The 10,817-nt window shown below is 50.1% G+C and overlaps 1 protein-coding gene across 1 annotated transcript; it reads right to left on the bottom strand.

The window, feature by feature from the left end:
- Positions 1-4,113: 4,113 nt before the first annotated feature.
- On the bottom strand, positions 4,114-9,702 carry LOC115285831 (steroid 17-alpha-hydroxylase/17,20 lyase). Its single transcript, XM_029932493.1, has 8 exons — positions 9,366-9,702; positions 8,085-8,223; positions 7,658-7,887; positions 6,806-6,892; positions 6,214-6,429; positions 5,725-5,894; positions 5,074-5,177; positions 4,114-4,570 (listed from the first exon to the last, which is right to left on the bottom strand). The coding sequence occupies exons 1-8, from the start codon at positions 9,660-9,662 to the stop codon at positions 4,275-4,277; spliced, it is 1,539 nt and encodes a 512-aa protein (XP_029788353.1). The 5' UTR covers positions 9,663-9,702; the 3' UTR covers positions 4,114-4,274.
- Positions 9,703-10,817: the final 1,115 nt, after the last annotated feature.

Below are 10,817 nucleotides of genomic sequence, written 5' to 3' on the forward strand. Positions count from 1 at the left end.
GGGGGGGGGGGGGGGGGCAGGGGTGCGTGGCAGGATCATCAGGGCCTGCAGGGGAGGTTCCCGGAGGTCCTGTCCTGAAGACAGACCTTTCTGGACATCCTTAGAGGAGGACTTATTCTGTGGATCTGGCTGTAGGCAGTGGCAGTAAAGCCAGTATTTATCGAGGGACTAAATGCATCATATAGGTCCATATTTGACCTTCAGCAACATTCTGGGGTGGGTTGTACCATTTGTATGCACACCTCACACATCCATATTACAGTTGAGAAAACTGCCGTTTAAGAAGGCCGAGTAAGGTGCCCATGGTCACTGAGTCGTAAATGACAACACTGGGAGAACTTGCCTGCACAGCCTGGCCTCTTAACGGTCTACAGTTCCCCTGCTCCCCCGGGTCCTTTCTGCTTTTTACCCTCCCCAGGGCCTCGGATAGTGAGCAGCACAGTGATAAGTTACCCCACTCCCTAAAGGAGGAAATGGGTTTGAGAACCTAGCAATGGGCCTAAGATGCAGGGCGCAGCACCTGGGGAGGCTGGAGACTAGTACCTGGGTCCTCCTCATCCAGTCCTCCCTGAGCCTCTCACCTCTGTGATTGGATTCCTTTCCTCCAGAGGTGGGTGTCTACACCTAGGCATGTGATTGGAGAAGGGGCTCATGTCTTTCAGGTTTTATGACCACCAGAGGCACCAGAACAGTCACACACTCTCACCCACCCCCACTCCACACCAAGGTTGCCGGAGGGGTCCCCTCCCCTCAGAGTGGAGACTCTGGGGAGCTGCCCTTCTGAAAGACAAGGACGGCCCATTTCTCCTGGGACCGCCAGGTGTTTTGGCTCACAAGAGCTGAGTATTAAATTTCCAGGAATTTTATGAGCTATTTATTAAATAACCCTTTAAAAAATTAACTATTTAAACCTACCAATGAATGCATTGAAATAAAAACAAAGGTAAAAAAATACTCAAAACTAATCATTTGCTGATTATTTTACTATGTGTTACTATTATCTATGCCCTTGAGGTTATTTACATCTATGTGTGGTGGGAATACAACATAACAGTATTTACTACGTGATATAATCGTAAATAGCATATAATGCTACTGTATATCTCTTCGCAACTCTGTGCTCAGTGACCTCACATTGGTGGCTTGAAATGGTTACTCATAGTGAGGAGTGTTTACATCATGGCAAATGGCAAATGCTACAGATCAGGGCTCTTCCCTACCACTAGCACCAGGGAGCTGATTGTTTAGTGTTTATTTACCATCATACCACTGGGTCAGGGCATTCTGAGGCTTGAAATGGGACTGTGGGGTCTTGGCAAAGCCCTTCCAGCTTGGTCAAAGATCTGGGCTTCCTTCTGCATAAGGAGATAGTCTGTTTATCACTGGACCAATTAGCCAAGGGATTTAGAGCATTGGACTCAGTCCTGTTGTGTGTCTGACTTACTTGCCAGGTGCTGATGTGCAGGGTAAGGAACATGAGAAGACTCAGTCTTCAGTCTTGAACTCTGGAGATTCAGGGGCAGATAGAGCCCCTGGGGGACACTACAAGCATTCTGAACCCAAGCCGATGCTTAGGTGTGTGTGGGATTCAGTACAAGGAACAGAGGCTGAAAAGGAGATAAGCACAGGGGCTGGGAGTCATGAGATCTGTCCTGGAATAAGGCTTGCCCCCTGAGACTTAGGATGGGAGGCGTTAGGCCAGTGGGAAAAGGCCTTCTTGGCAGGGGAAGGGCAGTGTGGGCAAGAGCCAGAGGCCATTTTCTGAAAGGACATTCAGCTTTGTACTCTCCCCGGCCAGACACCTGAGCCCTCCTGCACGGACACCCGGCACGTGAGAAGGAAAGAGTGTCTGGCTCCTCTCCCTGCATCATTGAAATCTTGGGTTCTGGGGCGCCTGGGTGGCTCAGTCGGTTAAGCGTCCGGCTTCGGCTCAGGTCAGATCTCACGATTCGTGGGTTCGAACCCCGCGTCGGGCTCTGTGCTGACAGGTAGCTCAGAGCCTGGAGCCTGTTTCAGATTACAGAATCTGAATCTGTGTCTCCCTCTCTCTCTGACCCTCCCCTGCTCGCACTGTCTCTCTCTGTCTCTCAAAAATAAATAAAAAACATTAAAAACATTTTTAAATTAAAAAAAAGAAATCTTGGGTTCTAGTCCCAGCTCTCATGCTAAGAAGCTGTGTCTTAGGCCAGGTCACCGCCTCTGCTCTTGGCCCCACTGGCCCTCAGTTGTGTCCTCTTCAAAATGAAGGATTCGTCTCTCATTTCCTTGCCACTCAATGATCTGATTCAATAGTTGGAGAGCAGAATACTTAACTCACCTCCAGCCCATCTACTCCCCTTCGCTTTAAGCCAAGGGTAGCTTGGCTCTAGACCAGCCACAAGCTGATGAGGGCAGAGGATCCTGGGAGAGCAAGGGGCCTGCCACCAGTTAAACCCTTTCCCGTCGGCCCACTGTGGTGTCAGCATTTTTCCACGCTGCTTTAATGATGGGAGCTGGTCAGCCACAGCTGCCCACAAACTCCTCTGTGCACTCTTTAGCAAGACCCTGAGGTTACTGGCCAATAAAGGCCAGGACTGAGTTGGGGGGACAGTAAGGAATGGTCTCTTATCACTGGATTATCAAACTCTTTGAAGGAAGACGGTGCTGCTATAACGGAAAACTTTGTCCCTCCTTCCTTTCAGGGGCTCTCTTGATTTCTTCTTCTAAAAACATGGCCAGACAGGGTCTCAGCCTTACCCCACTAGCCCTTCCAGAACCCTCTGCCAGTCAGAAAAGAAGGAGTGGGTTGATGATCTGACCTTGGCCCAGCTGGCGCCAGGGAGCTGATGTTGGAGCCTCTCTTCTGAGTTAACAGGCAAGGGTCAATGTCTCCCGGGGCATCTCAGGACATCTTTCGCTTGCAAACTGGCCAGTGGCCAAGGTTTGGATGCTGGTTTCAAGATTTGAAGAAGTCTGGGAGTCATTTTCTAGTGAGGCCTTTACAGACTTCCTGGGGTCGTGGCGTGGGGAGCAGAGCAGGGCCCAGGGGCTTGAGCAAAAGTCTACTACAATGCTTTCCTGGCAGTGTTTACCCCAGGACAGGATGAGGGAAAGGACACTTGCTGATCTTTGGGGACCAAGACAAGAGGGATGGGTAGTGGTGGCTTGAGTTTGCAGATTACACACACTCCCTCCGAAGGCAAACGTTTGAGGTACACACAGTAATTCCTGTGTGGATCAAACAAGATCTGCTCTACTTCCAAAATATGAGCAATCCCACCATCTCTCACCATATCCACTGCTGTGGCCAGGGGCTAATTCACCGTTACCGCGTTCTCCTGGACCAGTACAACCAATTCCTCCTCCCTACCCCTTCTCTCACCCTCTCAGACCAGTCAGTCTCCACTCAGCAACTAGGGTGGTCTTAAAAATACAAACCAGGGAGGCTGAGCATCCAACTCATGGTTTCAGCTCAGGTCATGATCTCATGTCTCGTGGATTGGAGCCCCATGTTGGGCTCTGCACTAAGCCTGCTTGGGATCCTCTCTGTCTGCTCCTCCCCACTCATGCACACTCTTTCGCTATCTCAAAATAAATAAACTTTAAAAAAATTTCAAACCAGACCCACCCACTTACATGTATATCCCCCCACTCCCCCGCCCAACAGTGACTTCCTATCATATTTGGGGTAAACACCTAACCTCCTTCCTGCTACTTACAAAGGCTCCATGGGACCTAGCCTCTAATCTGACCCCACCAGGAACTGTTCTCCCCTTTGATTTGCTCTGCTCTCGCTGTGCTGACCCCTCCCACCTAGAGAACTTTCCACCTAGAGAACTGCTTCCTCAGCATGGGATGCTTTCCCCCAGATCTTTATACCTTCGCAACTACTGGCTTGCAATGGCCACCCTCCACTCTGCCATTGTCTTCTCACATCACCAACATCCAGTATAATTGACTTCAAAGCACTTAGGAGTCTCTGCAATGCTTATTTGTCAGCCCTCACTGGAGTGTAAGCTTCACGAAACCAGGGAGCTTGAGTGTCCAGGGACAGTGAGTGGCACATAGTAGGTGCTCAATAAACATTTGTCCAAAGAATGAGTGAACAAATGAACAATAAATGAACTGCTCAGGGACCAGGAAGAAAAACTGTTTTGTTTATGCATACCGTTACCAGGGATTGCAGACTAGGACAGAAGGCAGTGTGGGCCCGGGGAGGGAGGAAAGGTCGGGGAAGGTGGAGTTGCACCTCTCATTCTGTGCTGTGGAGCCGCCCAGGGTGGAATCAGGGGACGCTAGGTCAGCCTCTCGGTGCTACCCTCTGCCTGGGCTTCCCTCCAGGCCTGGCGTACCTTAATCTTCACTTTGAAAGGCTCAATCAAAAAGACCACCGTGGGGTTGCCTTTCAGGGAGGGCAGCTGCCCATCGTCAGGGACCTCCATATCGAACCTCTGCAGCAACCAGGCCATGAAGAGGAAGATCTCCTGGCGAGCCAGGCTCTCACCTAAGCAGGAACGGGGTCCTGCTCCAAAGGGCAAGTAACTTAATGATGGCGAGATGAGGTGACTCCTCGTGGGGTCCAAGAAGCGCTCTGTGGAAGGGGGGGAGTGTCAGCCAGGGCCAGAGCAGTAAAGGCTCTGCCCTGACTGAGGGGGAGATGCGGCCTTGCCCGGGGGGCCCCAGTCTGAGGAGGCGGATTGCCTGGCATGGGGGAACCCCAGCCTGAGGAGAGACACAGCCCAGCTCTCAGGTAGCCCTGAGAAATGCACAAAAGAAATGCAATATTCAGGAAGGATGGAAAGGAGGCAGTATTAACAAATGAAAATGCCACCTTCCAGGGGGAAAGGGGCTGACTTGATGGGAGCCATATACCTAGAGAGCTTCCCAGAGGACCTTGACAGCTGGTAGAAGGAGGAAATGAGAAACCCAGCTGTGAAGAGTTTGGGTAAGTCTAGGACTCTCAACAAGCTTATGTAGCTGGAGCCAGGAGTTTTCTAGTAGCAAGCTTGGCAGAGGGGATGGCATGCTGGAATGATGGAGCACAGAGGCTAGGTTAGCTGTGTGGCCTGGGAGGAGGACAGGACGGGGACTCACCGGGCATGAACTGGTCGGGCTGGTGCCACTCCTTCTCATTGTGATGTAGTGCCCACAAATTGATGATAACATTTGTGCCCTTGTCAATGGCATACTCGCCAATGCTGCCCCAAAGAGGGAGAGGAAAGAGGAGTCTAAAATATTGCTCTTCCCAAACTGCCCAGCCCCAAGCCCCCACGCTCCCCACCCTGTATATGTCCTTGTGCCCACGCCCTCATCTTTTCCTCAGCTTCTTCCAGACCCGATATGAACCTAGCCCTTCTTCAGCCCTCTTCCTGACCAGCTCTTATGTATTGACACTTGTGTCTTTGGACATCAGTGTCTGTCAGGGCATGTGGGTGTGCATTTTGAGCTGGTGCATGTGTATGCGTGTGTTGTGGCTACTGGATGGGGTAGGAATAGAGAGCACCTGCTCTTTTATCCCAGACCACATGTTTCTAGGGCAGCAGGCAGCTTCTGAGGGAGGTTGGTGAGATCTGTGGATTAGTCAGTGGGTGTTCGCAGGGGGTGGATATATTGATCAGTAGGGTCATGGGTAAGATGATTGGTGGTCTATGGTTAAGTATGGGCTGACCAGCAAGTTGAGGGGTGGTAGAGGAGGGGCCAAGTAGGCTGGCAAGCAGTATTGTGTTATTGGGAGGAAAGGCATACCTGGAATCCACGATAGCCTTGTGGGGGATGAGCGTAGGGGCCACAGGCCGGATGCGAAGCACTTCTCGGAGGGTGGCCTCGAGCAAGATGAGTTGGTTCCGGTCACTCATAGTTGGTGTGCGGCTGAAACCTACTTTCTGGTCAATTTCCTCTTGGATCTTCTTATATAACTGAGGGCCAGAGCAGGGTGGATGTGACCAACGTGCTTAAGCCCAGGGGAAGCATGGCTTAGAAGAATCCTATTGTCACATCCAGAAGAGCTGGCTCAGACTCTTCCCAGTGATGGCTTTGCAGCCTGGGCTTTGCTTCCAGAAGATGGGGCAGCTCCACCCTAGGGCCAAAGCCAACTGCTGCTTGGGTAAGGAGTGGAGCAGCCCAGTCATCTTGCATGGAAGGGCAGGGGTATTGCTCCTCCCTCCTTCTGGGGCCATAGGTGGATCTGGGTGGGGTGAAGAGTGGCCGGGAAGAACAGAGTAGGGAGAAGCCCACCTGAGGATGGTGTAACAGGAAGGCCACAGTCCACTTCACCACAGATGTGGTGGTCTCCACACCAGCCCCAAAGATGTCCCCTATGGTGGAAAGAATGTGTCTATCTGAAAGCAGCTTTGAATCCTGGTCCAAGGCAGCATTGTTACTGTCTGAGTTCATCCTGGCTTGGATCAGTACATCCAGCATGTTGGTGATAGAGTCACTGCTGAAGTTCTCCTGGTTGGGTGAAGTTGGGAGACAGTGATAAGGAAGGAACCCAATCTGCAATACCCTGCCATACTTCCACAGCAGACTAGAGATCCCTACTTGGAAGTGAGGGAGGGGGGTGAGGCGAGGCAGGATGAGTCTCTGGGGGTAGGAGGCAGCCCTGGATTCTCTTTAAATTTTGGGAGTGAGCGGGTCTCTTCTAAGATCCTCTGCAATTACTCACTTCCTCACCCCTATTCATTAGTTAAGTCATTTTTTATTAAGGACCTACTATGTTCCAGGTTCTCTGCTAGGTGCTAGGGATCCTACAGTGTCCACAGTGGACCCCAGCCCTGTTTTCATGACACTTCAACCTAACTTATGTCTCTTCTGCTCCATTTCCTACCTTGCGTTTTTCAAGGATTTCAGTCAGCAATTTATCTCGCTTTTGAACATATTTCTTCATTTTTTCCAAGGTTTGGTTGGGGAAAATCTGGAAAGTAGAAATAAATGTCAAATCCATCCCTCTTCTATTTTTCTTTTCCAGCTACCAGAATCCCTCCTGGAGGATCTGGGATCTTAGCTTTGTGTCTCTGGAGAGCTGGGGAGAAGGGAGAAAGAGAATCTTAAGGCGACTCTATGCTGAGTGTGGATGCAGGGTTTGATTCCATGACCCTGGCGTCATGACCTGAGCCCAAATCAAGAGTTGGACGCTAAACCAAGACACCCAGGCACCACCCCCTTCCTTTTCCAGAATGGGATTAAGAATGGCAACTAGGACAACTCCACATAAGGAAAGAGGGAGCATCTCCATTTCTCCTTCCCCATTCAATCAAGCATCAGGCACTGACTGAGGGTCTACTAAGTAGACTTCACTATGTGCCCAGCCCTTAGGAGTACGATAGACCTGAATCTGAAGCCTGGAGCAAATCCCTTAACTTTTTAAAGCCTCTATTCTCATCTGTATGGAAACTGACCTTCAAGGGGAATTACATGATTAATGCATGTGGGGTGCATAAGACTGAGCAATTGGTAAATAAATGAGAGACATTATCATAAATATTAAAATGCATAGTTAAAAGCTAAGCCTATTTCTGTAGAGAGGTGGCAAGGTTTCAAAAAGAGTCAGAGAAGTAGAGGTCATTTTAGCGGAGGCAGTCTGGAAAAAAGTGGGTCTAGAGGTAGGCAGTAAGAAATGCAGACTGCAATCAGGGATTGATTGTTGGGATCTGAAAGTGTGGCCCGGCCTCATCCTCACCTTCAGAATGGGGAATATGTCTACCAAATTATCACTTCTCAAAGTATTCAAGATGCCTTCATTGTAATTATATATGATCTTCAGAGCAGGATCTTCATTCTTGTAGGAGGAGTTGAAGCAGATCAAGCAGATTATGTTGGTTATCGCCAGGAAGAGAGGCAAGGCCAAATCCATGGACTGTCCATCCTGGGTGAGCAGGCTATCACACAGTAAACTGATTTCCCGACAAACTAAGAGGAGAGAGGGGCATGAAGGTGGGGAATTAAGCAGCACCCTCTCCCTCCCAATTCCATCTTAGCCAGGGACGTAGACCAGAAGGCCACTAGATGGCAGCAGGAGCCAAGAAAGCACTGGATTGAGCCTTCCCTTGCCCCCTCCCCAGCCCCTTTTCCCATCCCAGCAGTCCGAGGGGCCAGCCGGTACTCACTGATCTTCTCTAGCCTTTGGTTGCCATCCTTGAACAGGGCAAAGGTGGCCAATGCTAGCTTTCTGTGCAGCTGCCAACTGGCACCAGGGTCGGCAAAGGCAATGCCCTTTTGGTTGTCAGACAGGATATCCAGAGTCACCTTTGGAGAGCAGGGAAGGCCGTAGGAATCAGACAAGCCTGATGCTTTTTGAGGTCCCTCTGGGAAGAGGTAGCTTGGACTGCCCAGATGTCTGCCTTTCCCTAGCCTTCTGGGGGTTGTTGAAGATGCAGCAGCAGCTCATCTACTTTCTCTGCCCTTCCATTGCAAGGGTGTGTGCCCACCGTAAGGCCTGATCTGGAGAATGCAGTCTGGACTTGGGCCAAGCCATATCTTCCCAGAGAGGCCTCAAAAAGCATCAGGTTTCAAAGCCTCCCGTCTTACATCCTATGACCTGCAAGCCCCCTCTGGCCATCCTCCTCCTTCCTCTTCACTCAGGAGAGCTGGGAGGGAGGCCATTAGCCAGCAGATCTGGCTGGCTAATCCAAGGAAAAGTGAGTCAACCGTTGCCCTGACCAGAGATAAGTGGCTGTGGGGCGAGGTAGGGGGGAGCGGCAGGGGCTGCCTGGGCTCTTCAGGAGGGTACTCAGCGGCAGGTGTGAAGATGGGGCACGGACAGTATTCCCGGTTGGTTAGCTTCTCTCCTCCCCCAGGAGCATGACAGAAGGCTCAGTAGGATAGATGATCAGCATCATTGAAATGTTACCAGGTGTCAGCCTTATGTGACCCAGAGCAGCTGGGGACAGCCCCAAAGAAACAGCAGTCCCAGCCTTATAAAAGCAAAGCTACTTCTCCCTCACACCTTCCCATAAAAGACAGTAATCATTTAAACCCCATTTTCCACGTGACGAGTAGCATTCCTAAAGACTAGTTATTGAGCACTTACTGCTCTGGGCACTGGGCTAAGTGCTTTGCATAAACTATCTCAGTTAATTAGGGACATCTAGAGTCAGAGAGAACATCATCCAGTTCCAGGTGAGATGACAAGAGTGAAGCTCGCATCCCAGCCCCCCTCCTAGAAGCCCAGAGAAGAGGTATTCCTTTGCTTCTTCCTCCCTGGTTTAGAGGCCAGGTGGGGTCTGAGGGGTCGATTCCCACCCACAGCCCAGCTAGTCTGTTTTGGGAAGAATTACTGGTTGGGAGAATTATAGAAGTCAGAAGGGTCATTCCAGGCATGGGCTTGGCTGAAGAACTGCAGAGCCTCAGAGGCTAGTGAGAGAGGAGGGTTGGCAGCCACTGCTTACCACTCGGGGCCGCCCGGAGAATTCCTTGCCCTTCTTGATAAGCACCTCCTTGGCCAGCTGGTGGTCACCGACCATCACTGTAGTCTTGGTCCCCTGACGAAAGGAATAGATGGGGCCGTATTTTTTCTGCAGGTTGAAGAAGTTCACATGCGGATGGCCACTCCTGGGGAGGAATAGCAGGCTGCCCACAAAGGGCAGGGATGGGAGGCTCTTGGGATACTTGGCACCAGGGTACTTTGGCTTGAGCCACAAGAAATAGGCTAGGGTGAACAGCAAGAAAACCAAGAGCTCCCACATGGTGGCCGGGTGCTGGCCAGCAACACAGACAGCTAAGGAGTGGAGGAGCTGCAGCTCACTCTAGGGTGCAAGGAGGCCTTTTTAAGGGCTGCCCTGTTCTTCACCTTGGCTTTGTGTTATCTCTTGCCTTGTGGAAATTTATCCTGGAGCACAGCCAGCCTGGAGCCCTCTCTCAGAAAAGACAGAGGAACGAGTCTGTGGAGGCCTCCTCAAGGGCTGGCTTAACTCCAGGGCAAACCCCTCAGGGAGGGGCTAGGTAAGGGGAAGACTGCTGGCCCCCCCTTCCTGGAGCTGCCTATTCATCAGTGTCCACAGAGCACACCCGGAGCAATGGTATCTTGGTCAGGAATGAAGGCTTGGGATTTTCCACATTGTAAAATCAAAATCAGTGGGCAGATGATGTTGTCAAGAGGCTCACAACCAGCAGGGACTGTCAAAGATATTTTGTTCAGTCTTATTTAACAACCAAAGAATGTGATGCCTTGAAAGGTCAGGTTCATAGAATGTCACACAAGATAATGACGGCAAGACCCCAGATGTCCTAACTCCTTGTTTGCTGCTCTTTCCAGAGGCAGTGATGCTCTCAGGTTGAGAGGATGGGCTTTAGAGTCAGATAGGTTTGGGTACATTTTCTAGCTGGGCTACCTTCTAGCTCTATGACATTTTTTAGAAAGTCATTTTTATTATGTCAAAATATATGCAACATAAAATTTACTGTTTAAACCATTTCAACATGTACAATTCCGTGGCATTAAATATATTCACAATGTTTATGGCCATCATCACTATCTACTCCCAAAACTTTGTCATCACCCAAAACAGAAACGACCCATTAAGAAATAACTTCCCATCAGATACCCTCCCTCCTATTCCTTGCAACCTTTAATCTACTTTGTGTCTATGATTATGTCTATTTCACATGAGTGGCACCTTGCAATATTGTTTTTTTTGTATGTCTGGTTTATTTCACCTAGCATAATGTTTCTGAGGTTCATCCACATTGTACCAGCACCCTATTGCTTTTTATTACTGAATATTCCATTATATGGCTATACCTCATCTTGTTTATCCATTCATCAGGTGGGGGATATTTAAGTTGTGTTTACCTTTTGGTTATTGTAAACGATGCTGCTATGAACATGTGTGTACAGGTAT

This window comes from Suricata suricatta, chromosome 2 (assembly GCF_006229205.1).
Source record: "Suricata suricatta isolate VVHF042 chromosome 2, meerkat_22Aug2017_6uvM2_HiC, whole genome shotgun sequence".
NCBI lineage: Eukaryota > Metazoa > Chordata > Mammalia > Carnivora > Herpestidae > Suricata > Suricata suricatta.